At 37.8% G+C, this 13,273-nt stretch overlaps 1 protein-coding gene across 1 annotated transcript in view; it reads left to right on the top strand.

The window, feature by feature from the left end:
* MALRD1 (MAM and LDL receptor class A domain containing 1) overlaps nucleotides 1-13,273 on the top strand; it is a 584,500-nt gene that overhangs the window by 464,999 nt on the left and 106,228 nt on the right. The window contains exon 35 of the mRNA XM_060293508.1: nucleotides 12,629-12,892. Coding sequence (XP_060149491.1) covers nucleotides 12,629-12,892 — 264 coding nt within the window. The remainder of the gene's footprint in view (nucleotides 1-12,628; nucleotides 12,893-13,273) is intronic.

Here is a 13,273-nt window from a genome sequence, read left to right as displayed (position 1 = left end):
GGTCTTCAGTCACGTCCAAGGTCAGGCGGCCTCTTAATGGGGCACGGACAGGCATGGGTCCTCCCCCACCTCTGGGCATGGTGGGCTGGTTGTAGAAGTGTGGCCAAGCATGGCTGTAGCTGAGTCCACTGGGAAATGGGGCTACTCTTGGTCTGTATCCAGGACCACTTTCAGTGAACCTGCCACCAGAGCATGGGCCTCCCTTCTCCAAGCAGCTCTCCCTGGTCTTGGGCTTCACCAGAGTTTCACAACTCCTGCCAGGATAGCCTGAAGCTCCCACGAAGGCACTTTTGTCCATGGGTGACTGCTAGTTTTTTGTTTGGGGTTGGAGGGATGTGAGCAAGGGACCTCCTATTCTACCATCTTTCTGATGTCACTCTCCTCACATGGAATTTTTAAAGGTTTTTTAAAAAGAAAAAAATAGCAATTATATATTTATGCCTCCGAAACGTTTGGTAAAAATGGTCTTCGAAGTGTTAGCACTTAGCAAGGAAAACTTCATTTCCTAGTAATACTGTATAAAGGAAGCATTATTATCACATAAAATTTAAAACTGATCAAATTTCAATGAAGTTCTCTCCAAATATTCTATTTTTATTGAATGAAAATGCCCAGGATGGACACAGTTTTCCAATGGAATATAGTTGTAAAAAAATGTTAAAATTCAGGTGGTACACGGCCTTCTACAATGAATATTTGTTGAACAAAGCAAGAGAAAGATTAGATAAATGTTTCCAATATTCATCCATGTGTGTCCTTCTTCATTCAGCTCTCAGAGAATGTGAAAAATTCTCTACCATCAAAACTATTGAATACTTGCTGCTTCCATCTTTCCTTAATTAGCTCAGTCTCGATTCAAGTGAACTAAGCAAGCTAAATTAACTTAGATAATATTCTCCAAATCTATAATAAGACATCCAGATTTTTACATTTAGCATATTACATTTTCTGATGTCCAGATTAACATCCTAAGATTAAAAACAGCATCCTAAGATTAAAAACTCTCAACTTCATTTCAACCTCATATTAGGTTTTTTGGTTGTTTTGACCATTCTCCCCACACACCCTCAATAAGATGCACTCTCCCATAATATGAAGGGATGTAGAACTGCAGCATTTGTCACCATAAGTTACCTGTAGTTTTCTTTCCATTTAGAAGATTGCCCTACAATGGCGACCCCTTCCCTACCCCACAGATCTTTAGTTTCTATGTTATTACTTCTCTATCCTTCCTTTAATTACTTCAGGTTTCCCAGGGAAACATTTTCTGAATGGAGACATCCTTTATGCAACAAAGCACCTCCAGCAATTCTGAGTGGGCAGAGAAATGCATTTATTTTCACAGAGTCTGTTTTTTTTAACCATGTGAGTTTCCAGGGTGGAAGGTGTTTTCTATTTTTGTTCTATAATTTGAAACAAGAAGGAACACATTTTTCTCCCTGGTGAAGAAACATTTTACAGGGCTGGTAGGACATTCCTGCCTTTAAAACTATACAAGACATTGTACAGTATTTGAAGCAACAGTGAGTGAGAAAATGTAGCATACTTGAAGATATGGTGCATATCTACAGAATTTTTTGCAGGAGTCTAATAAGGGGGCAAATACCGGTAGACACAGCTGGAAGGGGAATGATAGGTAGGAAGCAGATTGTTTTGGTGTTCTGGGTTGAATAGTGTCCTCCTCCAAATCCGTGGCCTTCCCAGGTCCTCAAAATGTGAGCTTATTTGGAAGTAAGGTCTTTGCAGATGTAATTAAGATGCGAGTTAAGAGGAGGTCATACTGGAGTAGGGTTGGCCCTTAATATAATATGACTGGTGTCATTCTAAGGAGAGGAGAAGGGACACAGCAACAGACACACAGGAAGAATATCATGTGATGAAGGAGGCAGAGATTGAAGTGATGCATCTCTGAGTAAAGGCATGACAAGGATGGCCAGGAAAACCAGAAGCTAAGAGAAAGGAATGGACTGGGTTCTCCCCTAGAGCCTTCAGAGATAGTGTGTCTCTGTGAGCACCTTGAATTTCAGACTTCTGGCCTATGGCACTGTGAGAGAATAAATGTCTATCATTTTAAGCCATCCAGTTTTTGGTACTTTGTTATGGCATCCCTAGGAAACGAGCACAACTGGGAACACTGATGTCTACTTTATAACCAAGAACTGGGTTCAAATTGTCATTAAAACACTTACTACCCACTTGACCCCATTTTTCTTATCCATGAAATGATTATCATCAAGATTTAGGAAATGTGCCTTTCCTGAAAAGAGTTGCAGTAACTAATTTTTTAAAAAATTTTTATTGGAGTGTAGTTGATTAACAGTGTTGTGTTAGCTTCAGGTGTACAGCAAAGTGAATCAGTTATACATATACATATATCCACTCTTTTTTTTTTTTTTAGATTCTCTTCCCACACAGACCATTATAGAGTATTGAGTAGAGTTCCCTGTGCTATACAGCAGGTTCTTATTAGTAATCTATTTTGTATATAGTAGTGTGTATATGTCAATCCCAATCTCCCAATTTATCCCTCCCCCCACTTATCCCCTGGTAGCCATAAGTTTGTTTTCTACATCCATGACTTTACTTCTGTTTCGTGAAGCATTAACTATTTCAGGCAAAAAAAACCTAAGAATAATTCTGCAACATCTTGTCTTCTGCTAATTAACATTCCTAAATGAAATGTACTGAGTCCGATGCTCCATTATGTAAATACACAGTAAATAACAAGGGATGCTGCTGTGGATTTTAAATCTAAGAAAACTCCAGTTTTAGGGATTCACTTTATGAACAAACTTTCCAACTAGATTTTTTTGTTAAATTGAAAGAAAATGATCTTCAGGAAGTGAATGCAAAGAAAAGAAATATTATCCTAGGGCATCCTTTTTTAAATTGACTTGGTAAGTATAAAATGAGAGTAACTAGCAAGGTGCCAGACAAATAATGAAATTCATAAGTATTACTCTGGAGCATTTCCAGGACAGGTCTATTCTCTTGAATGCAAATTATTTAAAGATGGAGACATTTGTCTGTTTTCATCATCTTCATCATTTATATCATCTTCAGTGATGTATTCTGCATGCCTAGCAGAGTCCTGTTGTACAGGAGCTACTCAATAAACATGTCCTATGAATAAAGAAATATGTCAAATGAGTAGATGAATAAGTAAAAGTCATCAACTGAATTTATCGACATATGGTACCTCCTTTCACTACCACCGATGAACTCTGCCTCCAGTCTTATTTTCAAACCCTTGTTTGGGAGGTAAGAGAGACAGAGACAGAGACGAAGAGAGACACAGAGAGAATCCAATAGATTCTGTGTGGCTATATTGAGTGATAGAAAGATGACAACTATACTAAAAATTTAGAGACATGAGTCTAAATCGTGACTGTATCACTAAATACTTGTATAATTTTAAGAAACTAATTTAAACTCCTTAGACCATGTTTTGTCATCAGGGAAATGATATAGACAATCTCTTAAGTCCCTTTCAGGTCTATCGTTTTATGATCATAAAAGTTTGTAAAAGAGGATTAGGAAGGCAGAAGGAAGGCATAGAGAATGACATACAAAAGAAGAGAGTCCAGAGAGAATGAGGAGGGAGTTCAAAGGGATCTAGGGTTATGGCAGAAATGTCATTGCAGGAAGACACAGAAGACTTCTTGCTACTTGCTGTATTTATGAACTTGAGTAAGTCTGCCCTTCATTTAGTCAAAGTTGAGAATCTACTGTGTGCTGCCCTGGATTTAGATTGGAAGGACATATGTGCCTATAATATTATCGCCAGCTCTCCAGGAATTTACAAACTAAGGACATATTGGGATAATGATGCATACGTGGAAGCCTAAAATATTATAAAGTGCATTTGAAACTCTCTCAGCTCTAAAACTATAGTTCTAAGATGATTTCATTTGACTTGAAGGCAGCATCAAGTATATGGAAGTAACTTATTGAGCCATCAATGAATATTCATAAGAAATATTCAGTGGTGTGTTGGTAGACTAGCTCTCAAGGGGGAAAAAATCCCTGATGTGTAGCATTTCCCTATTTCCTTGGTGAAATACCCCAGCATGGTTAATTTCAGGTTGCCAGTATGACCTCACTGAAGGTGTATTTGAGAAGAAAAGCACACAGTCAGCTTTGGTGAAGCAGTACAACAGGCTGCCGTACACACGCGTCAGAGGAAGGAGCCTCAGGGGTAATGATGCTCCTTTCCTCCCAGCTAGACAGAGGAGTGAAAACTATGGCTGTGGTCCAGGGCAAAGAATGAGCATATTTACTTCTCATAATGGATGAAGAGTTTGCTAATGAAAACTTATCTCATAATAAGGATATTTGTACCATTTGTATGAGTTTATATTTTTTAGAAAAGCCTCAAAAACCTCTTGGTTATGAACCATAAAGAGATGTCATCAAGTTTTTAGTGCCTTTATCCTTTTCTCAATATCCACTTTGAAACCAGAGATTCTGCCTTCTTTTTTCCCCCCCAGTTCCATTTTACAGCTCAAACTCTACTTCAAGGCCTTCTTATTACTCATCGGAATCCCTGTTATGGCTGCATAACAGACCTATCTAATTTACACACACACGTAACTACCGGCTTAATCTTCTAGTCCCTACTATAGTGTAAGTTCCAGAAAAGTAGACCTTGCATTTTTCTTATTCATCACGATAACAAAAAGAATTTTTTATTGCAAGCAACAGAACCTTACTCGGACTCACTTAAAGGCAGAAAATAAGCTTATTGAAAGAATATTGATTGCTCCAAAAATTAAATGTAAAACTAAGAATCTAAGACAGAAAAATAAGTGGGAGGTGAGTAAGACTGAGTAAACCAGAGGTTGAAACTACCTAAGTCCACTGCCTGTGAATACTTCCTTCAGAGCTGGGCTATCTACTTTCCTGCCACCATTATGAGTAATCTCTAATCGTCCCTTTGTCACTCCCTTAAAATTAAAGGAGCTGGTTGGAAGCATACTGTTGACCAAGCCCAAATCATATGTCTACACTTCAGAGTCTTGTAAGTTACACTTCCATTTCTAATTTCCACATCAACCACCTCTGGCTGACGACCATTCCTCTTCTTTTTTAAAAAATCATAATCGAGCTTGAATATTCTGCAACCATCTGGACCAATTTACAAAGCTGACGAGAAACAATAAATTTTCTATCTATACTCCAATGGTGAGAGATGAAATAAAACTGAGACTAATCAAAATACATAAATTCATACAAGTTGTAAAGAAGAAAAATGCTTAGAGGCTGTCAATTGCCTACTGAATATGTTTCTTATCCTTTGTCGCAGCTCCTGTCTTATCTCTCTGATTCTGGTTATGAAATGATCCCTTAAAGTAAGACCTCTTGCCTTTCTCTAGTCATGTCCCATATTCTGTCCTCTCATCTCATTGACTTTAATCTTACTGCTCTCAGGCTGGAGATGCCCTGCCCTTTATCTCCTCTTGTGTAAATCCTTTTTCACTTTCAAGGGCAGAGCAAAAGCCACCTTCTTCATGAATTTATCCTTAATATCCCCAGCAGGAAAGCAAACTCTGTTCCAGATTGTTAAGGCCTTAAGTTTGCAGCTCTCCTGTGATATATCTTACATGGTATTTTGTGATATGTGTAGCTTGTTTTCTGTCATTTTCAGTTCCTCTCCATTGAAAAATCTCCATTGTCATTATCTTGTCTTTTAAAGAAAATTTTAGTGAGTATGAGTATCTTTAACTTTAGGTTGATTGATAAAAATATAAATTTGAAATGTGTATGATATAGAGTAGGTATCCATTTTATATCGGAAGAGATATAGCACTGTAGATAAATGATTTAGAACACGGTTTTAACGCATGGGTCATTTTCATAATTTGATTCAGTTAGTGATTCATGGGCCTAATTTTTAAACAAATAGTGATGAATGTACAAAAAGCTGAATGAAATTGATTATCAGTCAATCCTGATTCACTTATCGGCTTATAGAATATTATTAGGTTTTAAATCTATTATTGCAGTCAGAGTCCATGAAGTCCTCCCAGTTTGTCAAATGATGGGATAATTCCCCTTTATTCCTGGAAGGGACACTAGATTAGAAGGAAAAAACACAAAAACTGGAAAATGGCATTAAAAGCTAATACCAAGCAGGCTTATGGGAGTAAGATCAGGATTCCCTCTTAACTACATCTGGTGGAGCTTGTCTGTTATACTGTGAGGTGGTTCTTATTGGGTTTCCTGCTGATCTTCAGGCTGGAAGGAATTTTATTGAATTAGGGGGAAGAAATCTAAATGACAACCATGGAAAAATCAGTCCCAGTAGGAACCATACTCCATTAGCCTGGGTTTGACAAGTTCCTCATATTGAATGTGAAGATAAACCACAGTTCACTGTCCCAACACTGTCTTAAAGGTGAATGCTTTTATATGAACAAGGACGTTTACCACAGAATCATATATATTTATGTATCCATAGTATATAAATATATATGTATATTTAAAATAAAATATGGTATGGTGAGTTAGTCATTTGTCTACCATATAGTCATTTTTGAAAATTATCATAACCTTTGCTGACTCTTTTCTTTTTATTTGGAAATATTCAGCGGGCCAGTGTTTTACCAGACCAAGTGTGTCTGAGGGATTCTGGGAGTTTTTCAATAGCCAAGGTCAATCTGGGCCTGTTTTGTTCTCTTGGGCTATTAATGTTTACTTCTATTATGGGTTTCCTGATTCCCTGGAACACATATGTTGTTATCTGGAAAACATTCAGACTTTATGAAAACAAGCTTGTTTGTTTGTTGCCTAAGAAATAAAATAAGAAAGTGACACTGCTTCACTAAAAAAATCTGTTTTAAGAAAAGTTTTTTTTTTTTTTTTTCATTGAAAACAAGTGACTTCAACAGAATGACCAGTTTTTCTGAGAGCATCTTATTGGCATATGAGAACATTTTACCTAGAGAAGACCAGTCACTCTTTGTGGAAATAGTTGGAAATGGGAAAATAGAAAACAAAGAACAAGTTTGTTGGCTTAACAAAGAGTAAATAAATAGGTTTATATGTATGAGTTATCATTTTCACTAATATAAACTTGGTCAAAATAGAAAGCATGAGTTTAGAGAAATAACCAGTTTTTGATAAAAAGGGGTCTAAAGGAATGACAGGCCCATGGTTGGTCTTCTCTGCCCGATGGAGCAGATGATTGATCAATTAGGAGGTCAGTTCAAGTGCTGAAACATCCAGATCTTGCATTTTGCCCTTTCTGCTCTTTCTGATTGCAATGTAATTAAGGTAATGTTAGTTGGGTATGCCTCATGTAGGGTTTCATATGGGGCAAGATAACCCAACACACATTAAAGTGAGCATTTTTTTATCTTCTCAATAAATCAATTTTTGTTTATTATTAAGCAATGAATGAACTACTATTTCTAGTAGTTCTTTTTGACTTCAAGTGTATTTTCCTTTTTTTTCAATTTTTATTGGGGTATAGTTGTGTTAGTTTCAGCTATACAGCTGTACATTTTAAATTATTTTATTAGAAAGGCAGAAATTAGTCTTAAAATTATGTGGTTTTAAAAGTAAAACTAATTCAATCATGTAGAACACTCCAAACTTTAGGTAAAGCTACTTATTCATATTCCTCAGAAGTTAATATGAAGTTAAACATAGTTGTATGTATTTGTGTTTAGTGCCAATGCCCTGTTAACTGGAAGTTATGGGGTATCACAGCCACTTTCTCTAGTTTCTCTTTCATCGAGGCAGTTGAGACAGTACAGCTGGGAGATCTCTGAGAGACCACCACGTCTAACTCCTGAGTGGTCTTCTCTACTGCCCACCTCGATATCTCCATCTCAGTACCTGCCTCTCTCTCCTTTCACCTGCCTGAGACATGTAAAACAGGTGTCCCCAAAGTGTACTTGAAATTCGGCAATATTCCCTCACAGATGATTGCCTCAGACTCTTAGATTTCCTTCAATTGTGTATATTTGTGGTGTGTGATGAAGAGACAGCTTTCCACTCTCCATCTCAAGCCTTCTACACTGAGACAAAGATGTAATCTTAGGTGCCAAAACACCCACTCATGATATCTGTAAGTGAAAACCTTCCCACTCACAGGAATGACAACGGCGTTCTCCTTCCTGCCCCATCCCAGGCGGCAAAGAGTACAATACAGTCATAATTGAAATAGTCATGATTTCCTCTGCAATTTTAGGCTTTATTGGGAGAATATAGGTGAGGCTGAGTCAGGAGTTAGGTCATTGAATAACCACAGAGCAGTGGACCTTAATCTGGTAAGGACAGCGGACCACCCTGTGAGGCATTGGAGAACCAGTTTTGAACAGGATTCTTCCTTTAGGAAATGTATTTTGGAAGCAATGTGAAGCAGGAATTAAAAGGGGAATTATTTAATAATATTGGCCCTAAAGTAGAAGTTAAGTGTTTAACATTTGGGGAATTCTTTGACTATTAAATAAAGTTCAGTTAATATGGAATAGAGCTGTCAGTGAACAATAGCGTTAAATTAGGTCAAGTACATAACCTGGCCCAACATTGCATATAAAAGAGGCCATACCAGCACAGATATGTCAGACCAGGAAATATAGTGTAGGACCATCTGGAGATGATAAAAGAGGAATGTATCTCTTATCCTCTGGGGTCTCTCTGGGTTCCAGGCCTCATGACAAGAAAGAAATGACCAGCAACTGCTCTAACATTTCATATTTTTGTATATGTTTCCACATTCATGTATGTTTTAGATATTTGAGGTTATATGAAGGCAGAAAATTCTTCCTTTATGCAATTTCAGACATTTGCAGTGGTATCGCTATTCATAGTTAGGAAGGAATTCACTATCATTGTGGCAAATATTGATGCTGAGTAACAATGATAACTCTTTGGGGGCCTCTTAATATGTTCTGCTTCTTCAGCTCTTGATTTTCCCTAGCACGGAAAATATATTCTTGATTTTCTTTCGTGTCTGGAGCCTCTGTGTGTTGGGGGAGAGAGCGAGCTCCATCACAGCTTCATGTTGCAGGTAACCCAACATCCACTGCCCTGTGTCTCTCCTCCACCCTTTCCATCACTACTGAAGAGCTTGGGCTAGAATGTAGATTCTGAGGGATATTGGTGTTGAGATTCATACACACACACATTTTATTTTTTAAAACAGTTTTCAGTTCACAGCAAAATTAGGTGTAAATTACAGAGTGTGGGTACACCTGCCTCCCCCATAATCAACCTTCCAGCACCATAATGTTATGTTTGTTACAGCTGACTAATCAACATTGACACATCCCTGTCACCCAAAGCCCATAGTTTACATTAGCTTTCACTCTTGGTATTATAATTTCTGTTAGTTTTGACAAATGTGTAATGGCATGTCTTAATCTGTTCAGAATGCTGTAACGGAATATCATAGACTTGGATGCCTACAAATATTTCTTTCTCATAGTTTTGGAGGCTAAGAAGTCCAAGACGAATATGCTGGCAGATTTGGTGTCTGGTGCAAAACTATTTCCTCAACAGTGCCTTCTTGCTGGGTCCTCACAAAGTGGAAAGGGCAAGGGCCAGTTTTAATAAGAGCACTAATTGCATTCCTGAGGGCTCCACTCTCATGACCTAATCAGCTCCCAAAACCCCACCTCCAAATGTCATCACATTGGGAATTATGTCTCAACATACGAAATTTGGGGGGGATGTAAACATTCAGTCTGTGCCATGGCATGCATCCACCATTACAGAGCCATAAAGAAGAGTTTTACAGCTCTAAAAGTCCCCCCTTGTTCCTCCCTTCCTTTCTACCATCTCTGGGTAACCAACGACCATTTTACAATATCCACTGTTTGCCTTTTCCAGAATATCATATAGCTGGAGTCAGACAATATGTAGGCTTTTAAGATTGACTGTTTTCACTTAGTAATATGCATTTAAGGTGGTGCTAATGTTTTTCAGGTTATAAAAGAGAACAATTAATATCGTTCATTTTTCATAGAATTATATGAGAAAGACATTAACTGTCTTAATTAGGTAACTCCATGGCTGATACCCAAGAATAAACACGTTAATATTAAAATTTTAGGGAAACCTTCTTAACTTCTCAAAGAGGGTATGCAGTAGAAGGCATTCAGTTCAGAAGATATACATAGTACATCTTCCAAGAGTATTCATTTTATTTGAATTCCTGGAGGAAGTCTTTTATAGTGAAAAAGCTTGAATGTCCTATGTCGTAGAATGTAGAATTTTCATCAGATAAAACAAGAGACTTAAAAGAAATGTTGAGCTTATGGAGAACTACTTCTGGCTAAGGGTCTACCTAGACTCCCTTTAGGGGTGCAAGTTCAAGTTCCTCTTGCAACAAAAGTATTTCCACGGAAAATTTGAGAAGTGATTCGACAGTGTGGGGAGGGCGTTTAATTTAAAACAAGATGCATTTTGATGGTGGGATAGTATCTTAGGTTCCCAGGGAAGTGAACTCTGAGGCCCTGATTCCTATGCAAAAGGTTTATTGGAAATTCTCCCAGGAACAACCCCTGTGAAGTGAAGGAAGCAGGGCTGGGCAGAGGGAGGGTTGAACTCTGATACAGGTGCCATAGGGGGTCTCACGCTGATGCCATGGGGAGCTTGGGAGCTGCACTGGTCCCAAACTGATGCATAGGGGCTGGACCATCTTATCCCCAATTCGCCAATGAAGGGAGCCGATCCTGGGAGGCTGTGTGACTTTAGAGGGAAAATCCTAGAGGTAGACTCAGCTGTGAGCTGTCATCTGGTAACCTCCCAGCAGCTGGGGGCATGAGGGCCTTGATAGAAAACTCTGGACAATTCAAGACAGAATCCACTACAGACAATAAAGCCCACCAGTTTTCTTGTAAAGAAGGACCTAGAACAAGTGAGTTTGAGTATCTTTTGATATAAATGATTCTAGAATTTAACAGAATTGCTGCCTCCAAATAAAAGAGAGAACTTTACTTTGCATATCTGCTGTAAGCAAAAATATAAAGGAACACACACATGCAACTCCTTTTGAATAAGGTGAGAAACTTGTCTTGAAATAGAGAAAATTATTCCCTTTTGTTGTTATTCCCAACAAAAGGTTGGTACCTTAGCTTAGCTAAGTAATAGGTGTATTACTAAGGTTGGTTCCAGATTTTCGTCACATGCAAAACGTTTATTCAGCCTTTTCAACCTACAGTTGAGGTTCAACCTTGAGGTGAGTGTATAAAGATGAAAGTTTAGTCCATAAAATATTTGAGAAAGAAATGAAAGTAAGGATGTCTGTCCTGTCTTCAATGTGAGATTAATAAAAAGAATGAAGAGAAACTATTTATTTGACCATGGTTAAATAGTTAAATATCAAAAGATATATATATGTTATACATATAAATTTATAAAAATTGAAATCCAATTTACTTTCTAAGTTTGAATTCAGAACGTTACCATTGGAGCACTGCAATTGTATGCACTGCTATGACTTAGGTAGTTAAATAAGAACATGACACAAAAGTCTCAAAGTCATACATTTATCCCTCTCCCACTTAAATATGCTTATTTCCATGAACAAAGATTGTCTTATATACATGACTTTCATCACAGAGTTTGAATTTAAATATATTCTAGATATGTCACCACTACTGAGTGGTGACATAATCAGGAACACAAAATAAGGTGTTCCTGAACTGGTCCCCACTACTTTCGATTTTCTTTTCCCTTAAAATACTGATGAGCCCGTCAACATCTGTCCCAGAGACGATACGAAGTATAAGAACTGTTCCACTAATAACGTTCCAGCAAATTAGTGCAATCCTCTATGTTCACAGATATCCCCTGACCTCTAGAAACAGCAGCAAGTCAACACTCTTTGCTCATGCTTTAAGTGTTGACTTAAACCATTGCTATGGAACAGTTTCACATGATAAAAGCTCATTAAATTTACATCACGTCTTTGGATGCTAAAAATTTATGAGCCTCAGTATCCTCATCTATAAAATGGGTTGGTTAGGTGTGAATTACATTATCTTGAAGATTCTCACTAATGTAATATCTTAGCTTAAACTATGATTGCATCTGCACTTTAGATATGGCTACACATATCTGCACTCTTTAGACCTTTGAAATGTGATCATGACTCAAGGGCAAAGAGCAGTGTGACAAAACCATAGCAGACCTCAGTTCTGTGACTCAGTCCTCCCCAAGTTCTCAGGAGTCAAATTCCCCTAGCTGAGGCCACTAAGAAACAGTTATTAAACTGTATACTGATATAATGACATAATGCCAATTAAATTTTAAAATTGTGATTGCAACTTTTCAAAGTGCCTAACTTACTGTATAAAGGTATCTTTACTCCTGAAGGAAAATCTGATGGTCAAATTTAAGAGCATGAATCAAAATTTCTTCTTTAATTTGAAAGTGTCATTTTTTCACAGTAATGATGCCCTTTATATAAATGTTTCTGAGGTTAAGATAAGGTGTATTCTCTAATCATGTTGGCCTGTTTTGTTAGAGTTCATATTACTCCTAATAGAAAATCGATTTACTTAAATTAGCTAAATGTTTCATGTTTATGCGAGAATGAGAGTATCCTATAATGTTTCAACACTAGACAGAGAGACAACTCCCCTAATGTGAAAATGACTGGCTCTCTTTTTAGGTCCTGTCTCAGTACAGCCGTCACCGTGTGAAGCTGATCAGTTTTCCTGTGTCTACACACTCCAGTGTGTGCCCCTCTCGGGGAAATGTAATGGACAGGAAGACTGCATAGATGGATCTGATGAAATGGATTGTTCTCTCAGCCCCCCTCCTCAGCTCTGTGGTCAAATGAAGTTCCAGTGCTCTACCAACGAGTGTATCCCATCCCTCCTGCTATGTGATGGAGTGCCTGACTGTCACCTTAATGAAGACGAATCCGGCTGCTGTGAGTAATTTTCATTCACTCAGTGTGCCAGGGGAGAAATGCTGTTTGGAAATGATAGAGAGAGCATGACAGATAAAGCAAAGTTCTCTAGAGTGTTACCATGATCGTATCAGAAGTAACATAGTTGTTTGTGTTATATTGCTAAACAAAGCATATTGTCCTCGCTTAGCATTTCTGGAAACATTTTGTTGGTAGTCACACTAATCTCTGTTAAATGTGTGTGATTTCCTTTTTTATTTACAACTGGGTCATTCATGTAGGGGATGCTCTTATGTATCCATTATCTTTTTAACAAATGTTTGTGGGAATGGATTGAAGACATGTAACTATAATTTCTTCCCACCGTAAATGTTCATGAAGATGGCTCGAGCAAATGGGCAA

Source organism: Globicephala melas, chromosome 2, assembly GCF_963455315.2.
Source record: "Globicephala melas chromosome 2, mGloMel1.2, whole genome shotgun sequence".
NCBI classification, from domain to species: domain Eukaryota; kingdom Metazoa; phylum Chordata; class Mammalia; order Artiodactyla; family Delphinidae; genus Globicephala; species Globicephala melas.
The sequence above is the reverse complement of the archived record's forward strand: the minus strand, read 5'-3'. Positions and strand labels throughout refer to the sequence as shown.